The following is a 12,198-nucleotide window of genomic DNA, read 5'->3' on the forward strand; positions in this document are numbered from 1 at the left end:
CACCAAGGAGAGGAGTTGCTGCTGGGACAGACTGAGCTGTGAGTTGGGTGTCTGTGAAGTCAAAGCAAGGGAGAGTCTGGGAAAGTTTGTAGGTGCTCTTGGGCATCACCTTCTTTTGGTCTGGTCTTGGGGATCTCCAAGCTCACATCAAAGGCAAGATGTTGAAACCTAGAGCCTTGCTTCTCTTTCTCAAACCAACTCTTAGCACAGGCCTCTTCCCCACCTTCACTCCTCTCCCACTTCCTTACCTTTCCCCATTTTTCTTTGTCTGGATCAGTATTTACTGTTTCCTCAATGTTGATGATTCTCTCTCTTTATTCAGTTCCTGAATCACAGCATTTCTGCCTTTCAAAGGTCCTTATAACTTTACCTCTCTTTTTTATGACTTTGACTGCAACTTCCATCTGGATCTTATCTTCACATACTCAGCCCACTTTAGTTTCCTTTTGTGAATCTTCTCTGCTCAAAGCTTCTCTCCTAATTTATTTTGTCCTCCACTTAGATGTCAGATAAATGGTCATAGATCACCAAATTTATTATGCCACTTTTTCCACCCGCCCACTCACTCAGAAGACTTTTATAGCTCTTCATTGGTCTCAGAGTAAGGCCACACTCCCCAGCTATACAAAAATGGTCAAGTTAACACTCTTATGTGGCTTCCTCCTCCCATACCCAGGACAGACATCAACTGTCAATCACAACACCCTTTCCCATTGAACTCAGACTGGGCATTCATCTGGATGGCACTCTGGATGGCACTCTAGGCATCAATACCTCTCAGTTAAGATGTGTACAGAAGGTGATACCTGGCTGCTTTCCTGCCCATCATGTGCTGTGTCTATCCAATCTGCCTGATCTTGGTCTCATGCCTGCCTCCTCTCTTTTGCTTTCTACCATGATGCTATCTCTCTTCTCAGTGCTCAAGCTCAACATGCACCATTAGATACTCAGCTGTGCCTTGCCTGATGGTCGGTCTCTGTGTATACTAAGTCTTCCCTCCTCAGATAGATGCAATAGCCCTGGAGGGCAGTGTATGTGTCTTCCCTTCCAGCTGATGAGCAACTCCGTCCAGCCCAAGAGACAGACTTGGGTTTCCCTTTGAGTTTTGTATCTTAGATGAAGTCAGGAACTTATTTGTTGAATCCTTTGCTCCACTACTTGAAATGGCGATGGTACTTCCACTGTAAGGATGTGGTGCTATTTGTAGAAAGCCTGGGCATAGAAATGTGAAACTGACTTGGCCAAGTAAACTCTGAGATGATGCTTGGTTGAGTTGACAGATCACAGACACAATAGAATCAGACCCCAGTCTGCCCTCATTTAGGCTCCTACTGTGTGACTTTAGGCATGTAACTTAACTTCTCTGGGATCAGATGTCTATGGAGCAATGAGCAGCCCTAGAGCAGTGAGCATGGGTGTATCCATTCCCATCTCTCTCTCCCTTGCCTCTGAAAAGGATCCAAGTTTAGATGTCAGAGTTCAGCTCCAAAGCCACTATGTAAGCAGGGATAGGTAGAGGTCTTCTAGAACCATACACCCTCATCTTGGATACTAAGTACCTCCTGCTTTCCTTCACAGCATCCTGGGGTATTGGCAACATGGAACTGAAGAGAGGAAAGACCTTTATCAAATCCAGCCTGCAGATTTCCCATGAGAAGCCCCCAGACCCAGCAGCCACTGCTCCAGTCAGAGAGGATATGGGTCCCTGGTCTGTCTCACCAGGACGGCAACAGCAGCCCTACAATGAGAGGGCCGCACAGGTTAGTCCCAAGGCCCAAGGATATGACAGATGCCTCAACAAGGGAGTACAACCAGAACCCGAGGTGGGGGCTACAGCCTTCTGTGGGGCTGCCTTCAAACTGGTACGAAAGAGTAAGACTCATGACAGTGTGCCTGGGGCTGGCAGGGTGAGCACAGCCACAGGGCACTTGGTGGGCAGCGCAAGTTTCCCAGGATCCTCTAGCAGCCAGCGTATGATTGACTACCGCCACTTTGTGCCACAGATGCCCTTTGTGCCAGCTGTGGCCAAAAGCATACCAAGGAAGAGGATCTCCCTGAAACGACCTAAGAAGTGCTTTCGGAACCTATTCCACATTCGCAGAAACAAGACTGAGAACTTGACCTCACTGGTGACCAAGAGGGAGAGCCTGTCCTCCCCTGGTGGCCCATCAGAGGCTAGAGAGCAGAGAGACAAAGCCTTCTTTCCCTTTGGTGAAGGATTGGGGCCAGATGGCCTGTGTCAGGACCTATCTGACAGCGAGCTCCTGCCTGATTCTTCCTTTGACCTCTGTAAGGCCCTGTGTGAGGATGTGGCCTCACTCAAGAGCTTTGACTCTCTCACGGGCTGTGGGGAGATCTTTGCAGATGAAAGTTCTGTGCCATCCCTGGAACTGAATGAGGGCCTAGAGAGCCCAGCCCAGGTATCACAGGCCCTTGAAAGCAAAGTTCTTAGGGGCCCCTTCCATGGCAGCATGGAGCAGCTGGCATCACCTGCCCAAAATGAGATGTCTGACTTTGCCAAGTTCTGGGACAGTGTGAATCACTCTGTGAGGCAGCAGCATCACACCTTACTGGGCCCATGGCTGGGGAGTGCCCAGGGGACAGATACAGACCGGCCCAAGCTGGATGCAGCTGGGCTTGCTGAGCTCCCCCTGTGTCCTTGCAGAGACCCCCACAGTGGCTCCAAAGCCAGCTCCATAGACACAGGTACCCCCAAGAGTGAACAGCCAGAATCCGTGTCCACAAGTGATGAGGGCTACTATGATTCCTTTTCACCTGGCCTCGAGGAGGACAAGAAGGAAGCTTTGAGCCCAGGCACACCTGCAGCTGCCTTCCCCCGGGATAGCTACAGTGGAGATGCCCTCTATGAGCTCTTCTATGACCCCAGCGAGGGCCCTGTTGGCCCGAGCCTGGATGATGACCTATGCGTGTCTGAGAGTCTGTCAGGGCCAGCACTAGGAGCACCACTGTCCATGTGCAGCTTCCATGTGGGGGCAGAGGAGAACTTGGCCCCAACACCAGGCCCAGACCTGCTCAGCCAGAGCTTTTTGCAAAGTTCCTGGAAGGGCAAAGAGTGCCTGCTAAAGCTCTGTGACACTGAGCTTGCCATTACCATGGGCATTATCAACTGGCTTCGTCGTGGCCCTGAGCTCCGCACCCCACCTGCCTCAGCCCCTGGGGAGACTCCAAACTCCCCCAGGGGACAGGTAGAGACACTGGAAGCTGGCTCTGAGAAAAAGGGCCCAGGTCCAGTGAAGCTGGAGGGCAGGGGTCCTGGGGCTTCAGATGCAGGTAGGATCACTGTGGGCTCAGCACCCAGCAGGCAGGAGCTATGGGCACATTCTCTTACCAAGGGCCTGCTTGCTGGAGAGAGCAAGTTCCTAACAGGGCCTGAGCAGGAAACTAGTTCTCTGTCCAGGGACCCATCTCTGGAGTGTGTGCAGGTCTCTGGGGAAAGAGGGACACAAGGCTGCTTGTTCTCCTCTGTGGAGTCTGCAACCTCTACAACAACAGACACTTCCAGCAAAAGCAAAGTCCCAAACCTTTGGCCCAGCTCCCAGGAGCCCAGGCCACCTGGGAATCTGGAGTATGTCCGAGGTCCTTGGAGGCTAGGTCCTGGGGGAAGCACCCTTGATGTAGAGCCCACCCTGACAGGCTGTGTGGCCCAGGTTGCAGCTCTACAGATCCAACCAGACTGCCAGCCCCCTACAACACAGCCCCCAAGGCAGGACATGAGCAGCAGGCTCTGCAGGCAACCTCAAACCAGGGGCCCTGAAATTCTGCAACAGAAACAATCTAACAGCTTCCCTAGCATGGCAGTTGCATGTGGCCTGCCCTCCCTGACTAGTCCACTACACAGCTCACAGGACCAGAGGTGCCCAGGCCACATCCTTGACCTCAGCCGGCTCAGTGTGGAGCCCACTAGGATGGATGCCCAGGATCATGCCTCTGTGGAGAACCAGCCTCTGTAGCTCAACTCAAGGGCTGTGGAGCAAGTGGCACAGGGGCCAGCTGGACTTATAGCCTCTCTTGGCCCTGCTACCCAGCTGAGACCCTGGGGCCAATTGCCAGGGGTCCTGGACTTCACTTCCAACAACCAGCATGAGTGAACCCCCTCTACAAGTGCCCCAGAAAGCTTCCTGGACCATGAGGGCCTCCCCTGCAATCAGCTGGAAATAAGGCCCCTAGGCCAGCCATGTTTGAGCCTCACCTGTAGAATGCCCCCCCCCCCCCAGGAATTGAATCTTTGTGGCCACATTCAAGAGAACTTAAGACTCAAATCTCCATCTTTGTCCCTGATGTAAGGACTATTGGGGGGTAGGAGGTAGCAGGACACAGGCAATTGAAGCAGAACATTTTAATGTGGAGGTACCTATGCCTGAGCCCACCAGCTCAGCTGGGCCAGGGTAGCCTAAGGCCAAGGACAGCTGAAAAGCTGCCATTGCTCTCAAAGTGTGCCTCACTGATTTCCCCACAAAGAAATGAAGACTCAGAACCAAGTTGGCTGTGAAATGGCCACATTTGGCTTCTCCTTATACAGCATGTCAGAGAGAGGAACTCAGGTTTGAAACTGATGGGAAGATAACAGAACATCCTATAAATGGGAAGTAGAGGGAGCCATGAAGTCTGCATAAGGGTTGAGAATAATAAATGTGTGGTTCAAGGCTTAGGGGTGGGATGCAGAGAATGAGAGACAGGCAGGATAGGGGGCTGCAGATGAGCTCAGGAATCCACGGCCCCACACCAGCCTGATCTCTAACTCCAGGACAGGCAGCCACAATGTACTGAGGCCCTGAAGGACTTATCATGGGAGTAAGGACCAGTTTCATCTCAGTAAGGGCCTAGAATCAGCAGACACCATATGTTACTATGCAACCCTGCCAGGGCTAGCCAAATCCTGCAGATCCTGTGGGTGTTGGTGACTTCTCAATTACAAATCAGCCCAATAATTTCCCCAACCTTGCACTCTCTAAATGAAGCCAAGGATAGCAAAATATTCTTAGGGAAGAAGCTGACTGATTCTCCACAACTCTGCCATTCTCACCCCTCCACACTGTCAGGATCCTTGTGCCTCCCCCCCACCCCCCCACTTCAGGAAAACTTACCCTGGAATGAAGCTGTAACTCTCTCATCTTCCCCAAAGCCACAACAATATGCACAGCACCTGATTTTCAGAATCATGGAGTGAAAAAGTGGCCCACATCTTCAGGAAGGGCAGGTGTCAGGACATCGGGTACAGCAACAGACCACATAGCAAGGTTCTCTGTGATTAGATCCTACCTCACCTGACATGCTGCAGTGAGATTTAAAGGATGGGCTACCACAGATATGAAAGGTCAGATAAGGAAAGGTCATCAGAAAGGGTTATGTTAGGTGGGGTGGGGAAAGAAATGCCAACCAGAGGGATGCAGTCTGATAACTGATCATAGGCTGGGGCCTCTCCTGTCTGAGGCTTCATTTCAGGATAGAAAATGCTCTGTAGCATTAACAACTGCTTACCGAGGCCTACTGTGTGCTCCTATAGGCTGCTGATCAGGCCTATCCAGACTTTGGACACTGAGGAAGGACAGGGCCAGTCTTCCTGGGAAATCACATGTGATGCTTCCTCCCAGGACCTTCACAAATGCTTAGTGTTATTGAACTGTGCTGGGAACAGGTTATATGTGGAATAGTTTGCCTCATTCCTGCATCAACCTGGATGTAATTATTGTCTTCATTTTTCAGATATGGAGGCCAAGGCGCAGAGTGCTGATGTCACTTGCCCATGGATGCACACAGCTAGTGCATGGGGTTGATGGGGTTTGAATCCCACACTTTGGCTCCTAAGGTCAAGCTGTTCATGAGGTTCTAGAACTTCTCTTGCTGAGCTACTGTAGTGAATGCCTCTTTCAAAGCCTTAACCCCTCCCTTCTTTCGGGGCACAGATGTCTGAGAACCCTCTGGGTGCCAGCCACATGTCCCCCTATAAGCAGGCTGAGTGCCTCATTCAATTATGGCCCTTATCACTTTGTACTGCACCTGAGCAGAGCAAGTGCTCAGTACATATTTCCTTGTTCAAAGAATGAAATATCAAAAGGTTGCTCATTGTTTTCTGATCTTTAAATTAAATTTGAGTCTTGTATCTGGAGAGTAGTAGAGTTAAGGTTTTACCTTAGCAGAAGCTGATTGAGCATTTCCTTGATATGACATGGTGACTGGTGGTGATGGAGGCAAATCCAGCCAGCTCCAAGAGCACTGGAAAAGGCAGGAACTGAGGAGGCTCAAGCACAGTCAGGAAGGGCCGAGGGTCAGGATGGCAGAACAAAGTAGACCCAGGACCTAGAAGTTATGGTGAGGGTAGTCTGCAGTGACACAGCAACAGGGCAGGAGAGACAAGGAACAGGCCCTACTTACCTGAGAGAAACCACCAAACCCAGTGGGTCTCACTCTGCGAAGCATCTTAAGCAATCCTGACACCCTAGAAATTCTCATTCTCAGCAATGTTGCAGAAAATCCCAGCAGTGGCCTGTTAAGTACCCTGCTGAGAGGGTGGAGGAGGGCCTTTCCTTTCTTTTGTGTCCCGTGAGTCTGAGGAAGCCAAAGACCATCTCTCTCCACATCCCACCCCTTAGGCTGCCTTCCCCTGCAATAAGGGCCCAGGCAGTGCCCATCTGACAGGGCTCTGCAGGCCTCAAGGATGCTTTTCAGGTGATCCATGGAGAGGATAGACTGGAATTGCAAGGTCCTTCTTGGGTTGAGTGCCTAGCCCATTCATGGGAGTAGCAGAGGCCTAAGAGACATTTTCAGAATTCTGGTAATTTTTTACTCTGTCATTCATACATGGCTATAGAGGTTATAGAGGTTGTTTCTCCCATATAAAGTAAAATCCAGAGAAGTTGATCTAGTTGTTCCAGCCCATAAATATCCCACAGAGTTTAAGTGACTTACCTAAGGTCATACTGTGGCAAGTAGAGGGCTGGGGTTCACCCTGGGACCTTTGCACTATGCCTTTCGAATGTCTAGCCTTCCAAGGCTGCATGAGGAACTGGAAGGTGCTAGGAGGGGGCCAGACAGCCTCCCAGCCTGCCCAACAGGTGGTGTCGGCCTCAATCTACAGCAGGGTAACCTGAAGTACACCGGGGGCAGGGCAGAGAACAGGTGGGGGGGGTGATGAAAACAGGTAAAGACTAGCACATGCTAAGGAAGAGCCTGTGAACTAAATGAGGGGATACTTCTTACCTTTCCTGGTTTCTTATTTTATTTTTCTTTTTATGGAATGGGGATAAATAAACAGGATATAGAACTCAAAAGACACAGAAGAGAAAATAATAAAAAGTGAGTTTCCTTCCTTCTTTTATCCTGTTGTTTTGATTATAAAATTTATTCCCATTTACTACAACCAATCCAAACAGTGCAAAGTGCTGAGCCTCCACTTCCCAGAGCTAAGAATCAAGGAACACTGGGTATGTCCTCAGAGCCTTTTTTTGCCCATGACATAAACTCACATGACATAAATTCACATAAACTCACATAAAATAATTTTAATCTTTATTATTGCACAGTGCATCACAAACATCACCTTAGCAGGTACCAGGAGCAGGCAGGTTCTCCATTCTCTTGAACAATTCCACAGCAGTCTCCTATCGGTAGCAATTAATTTAGATATTCTGTTGATAGACATTCAAGTTATTTTGATTTTTGCTGTTAAAAACAATGCTTTTCTCACTTGTTTATTCTCCCAAGTCTTCTTTATTAAAACCCTCTTAAAAACTATAAAAATGAAACTTAACAATGAAAAGATACATTTAAAAAGTGAACAACACATCCTGTTTCCTGTACCCACCCCCCTGCCCAGCTGTCCTGAGACCCTGATGTTAATGCCCTTGGCTCCATGGTGATACAGACATATCACACACACACACACACACACACACACACACACACACACACACACACATTTGGGAAGGGAAAGGTGGTTTTTGTTATTACATGTAAGACCTTGAAAGCTGCCATCATCATCCTTACAAGAAAAAGCTGGACAGCTTGAAAGTCAATGACTTTTCATGACCCATCAAAGGACAAGGCAAACAACTTCATTGAAATATGGACAAACAGGTGCATCCAAAGAAATACAGCAACAAAGACTTGGAGCAGACACTAAAAACTGACAAAAACTGTTAGGGAGAGTTAAAAAGTAATTTTGACAAATTGTTGTAGGCTGAGTAAGAAGCTGGAAGGCTGGACAGTATAAGGGGGCTATGTTTTCATAGCCTTTTCCTCTAGGAACTACATTAAGTTTTCAGGGTGAGGACAGAGAAAGATCGTCTCATGAACCTGGTAGAGGGAGAGGAAGAGTAGCTATTGTGAAACCGTCCGGATCATTCTCCCTAATAGGCCTACCTCCAAGGGAAGGACTCCTCCAGAGGGCTATTCTGAAACTTTTCCAAGGTGAAGGAAAGGAACTCCACCCCACACCAGTCCTCTCCAAACTTCTTGTCCCATGTATGAATAAATGAGTAAGTAAATAAGTAAACAAAAGAAGTGATAGTCAATTGGAAGAAGGACTTCAAGAAAACAGATTGGAAATAGTGGGAGAGAGGAGACTAAGTCTTCTGAAGGTTTAATCCCACCCCTAAAGTACAAACCCACAAAGGACTGAGACCTACTTAGAGGTTTAGGAGATAAAGGAACATCCCTTTCCTCTCCACACTACCCACTCACTCTATTAACACACTAATAAGTATCCAGTAATAATAACAGTGGATCACAACCAGAAGAGCTATAAGATAAAGATTCCATCTGAGGACCAGAACAAAGGGAAGCAGAAGCAGGAGGGGAAGGGGGGAAGGGAGAAGAGGGGGAGGAAGAGTAGGAGAAGGGGGGAGGGGGAAAAAGAGGAGAAGGATGAGATGAAGGAGGGGAAGAGGTGGAGAAGATGAGAAGCAGGGGGATGAGGATGAAGAGGGAGGAAAAAGTAAGCCCTCTAGAGTAATATGAAGCCTCTGGTGCCTTTACCTATGACTAATATTAAAACAGACCAACTCTTAGCTAGATTAATGTAAATCTTTACCCTAAAAGTCTGTTTGCCTCAGTACATATTAGCCTATACAATTGTCCTGCTTTCAACAAAAAGTTATAAAGCTGCTAAAGTCAAGAAGAAGCAAACTTTGAAGGACAAAGCTATCATCAGAACTGGACTCACAGATGTTGGAATTATCAGATAAATATTATAAAATAAATATGATTAATACGTTAAGAGCTCTAATGAGAAAAAGTAGACCACATGTAATAACCAGTGTTACATAATATAAACTATGTTATTACATAATATATTTATTAATATAATATATAATATTATGTTATTACATAATATAAGCTTACAGGAATAATTTTAAGAAAGAAATAAAAATAAAATCCTAGAAATAAAAAATACTGGAACAGAAATAAAGAATTCCTTTGATGGGCTCATCAGCAGACTCAACATAGAGAATCAGAGTACTTTATATAAAGCAAATAAATATGGAACTCAACATGCAAAAACTTATGGAATGCAGAGAAAGCAGTAAGAGTGAAACCTATATCTGTAATGCATACATTAAAAAAAGAAAGATCTCTAATCAATAACCTGCTTTTATACCTTAAGAAATGAGAAAAAGAAGAAACAACTAACTTAAAGCCAACAGAAGGAAGGACATAATAAAGCTCAGAGTAGAGATAAATAAAATGGAAAATACAGAAACAATTGAAAAAGTCAACAAAACCAAAAGTTGGTTCTTTGAAAAGATCAACTAAATTGACAAATCTTTACCTAGATTGAAAACAAAAGAAAGATTCAAAGTACTAAAATCAGAAATGAAAGTAGGGATGTTACTAGCATTTTACAAAAGTAAAAAAGATTATAAAAGAATGCTATGAACATTTATATGTCAATGAATTGAATAACCTAGATGAAATGGACAAATCCTTAGAAACATACACCAAACAAAACTAGGTCAATAAAAAGACTAAAAACCAATAGAACAGATCATTGAACCAGAAGCTGGGTCTTTGAAAACATCAGCAAAATTGATAACACTTTAGACAGACTTGTCAAAGAAAAATAAAAAGAGTGAGGACTCAAGTAAGTAAAATAAGAAATAAAGAGGGAGAAATAACAACTGACACCACAGAAATACAAAGGATTTTAAGATAATAGTATGAAAAATTATATACCAAAAATTGGGATAACCTAGAAGAAATGGATAAATTCCTAGAAACTTATAGCCTTCCAAAACTGAATCGGGAAGAAATAGAAAATTTGAACAGTGAAATTGATACAATAAAACATAAAACAAAAATAAATAAATAATTAAAAAAAAAACACAAAACAAAAAACTTCTAACAAATAAAAGTCCAGGACAAGATAACTTCACAAATAAATTCTACCAAACATTTGAAGAAGAATAAGTCTAATACTTATTATTCTTAAACTATTCCAAAAAATGGAAAAAGAAGGAAAGCTTCAAAATTATTCTATGAAGTGAACATTACCCTGATATCAAAACCAGGTAAAGACACTACAAAAAAGAAAACTACAGGTCAATATCTCTGATAAACATATATGCAAAAATCCTCAACAAAATATTAGCAAACCAAATCCAACAGTACATTAAAAAAATCATTTACCATGATCAAGTGGGATTTATACTAGGGATGCAAACATGGTTCAATATTTGAGCAAATCAATCAACGTGATACATCCCATCAATGAGAGAAAGGATAAAAACCATATGACGATTTCAATAGAAGCAAATATTTTCATCTTTTCAAATAGATTTCAAAATCTATTTTCAAATAGGTTTGACAAAGTACAACATCCAGTCATGATAAAAACTCAACAAACTAGGCTTAGAGGGCATGTATCTCAATATAATAAGGCTATATATGAAAAACCCACAGCTAACACCACACCCAATGGTGAAAAATGGAGAGCTTTTCCTCTAAGATGAGGAACAAGACAAGGATGTTCACTATCACAACTTTTATTCAGTATAGTGCTAGAAGTCCTAGCCACAGCAATCACACAAGAAAAAGAAATAAAGGGCATCCAAATTGGTAAGGAAAAAGCAAAACTGTCACTATTTGCAGATGACATGATACTATACATAGAAAACCCTAAAGGTTCCACCAAAAATGACTAGAATTGATAAATGTTCAGGAAAGTTGTAGGATACAAAATCAAAGTACAGAAAACAGTTGCATCTGCACATTAATAATGAAGTAGCAGAAAAAGAAACTAATAAAACAATCCTATTTATAATTGTACCAAAAATAAAATACATATGAGTAAACTTAACCACGGAGGTGACAAAACTTCACTCCAAAAACTATAACACTTTGATGAAAGTAATTGAATATGACACAAACAAATGGAAAGATATTCCATGCTCATGGACTGGAAAAACTATCATTAAAATGTACATATTTCCAAATCTATCTATCTATAGGTTTAATGTAATCTCTATCAAATACCAACAGCATTTCCCACAGAATTAGAACTAACAATCCTAAAATTTATTTGGAACGAGGAAAGACCCTAAATAGCTAAAGCAATCTTGAAAAATAAGAATAAAGCTGGAGGTATCACAATCCCAGATTTCAAGGTATAGTATGCTGTAGTATCCAAACAGTACAGGACCAGCATAAAGTAGACATATATATCACTGGAACAGAATAGAGTACCTAGAAATAAACCCATACTTTTATGTTCAATTAATCTACAACAAAGGACACAAGAATATGCAATAGGAAAAAGACTGTCTCTTCAACAAATGGTGCTGGGAAAACTGGACAGCATCAGGCAAAAAAATGAAACCAGATCACTTCTAACACCATACACAAAACTAAATTCAAAATAAATTAAAGACCTAAACGTGAGACTTGATACCACAAAATTCTGGGAGGGGCAAGATGGCAGAGAAGTAGGGAGCTCCGTGGATTGCACTTGCCCCCATATCTCACACCGAAAAGATCTGAAGCCATAGGAAACCTTACAGAACCCAAGAGATTGGGAGAGAAAGGACACAGAATCCACTGAGAAAGCCTTCTAATGTGAGTGCGAACTGGGGAAGATAAAATCCGGTCGGGATTGGAGACTCATAGGGACAGGGGGGGATCCCCCTCTGCGGGGAGTAAGAGGGGAAAAAGAGAGAGTCCAAAACTACTCAAGATACTGTCTCT

General features: G+C 44.4%; 1 protein-coding gene across 1 annotated transcript; it reads left to right on the forward strand.

The window, feature by feature from the left end:
• Window positions 1-1,598: 1,598 nt before the first annotated feature.
• On the forward strand, window positions 1,599-3,971 carry AMER3 (APC membrane recruitment protein 3). The gene has a single exon (XM_039217635.1). It carries the CDS (start codon window positions 1,599-1,601, stop codon window positions 3,969-3,971), a length of 2,373 nt encoding a protein of 790 aa, XP_039073566.1.
• Window positions 3,972-12,198: the final 8,227 nt, after the last annotated feature.

Source organism: Hyaena hyaena, unplaced genomic scaffold (assembly GCF_003009895.1).
Source record: "Hyaena hyaena isolate Hyena2069 unplaced genomic scaffold, ASM300989v1 scaffold_713, whole genome shotgun sequence".
In the NCBI taxonomy this organism is placed as follows: Eukaryota; Metazoa; Chordata; class Mammalia; order Carnivora; family Hyaenidae; genus Hyaena; species Hyaena hyaena.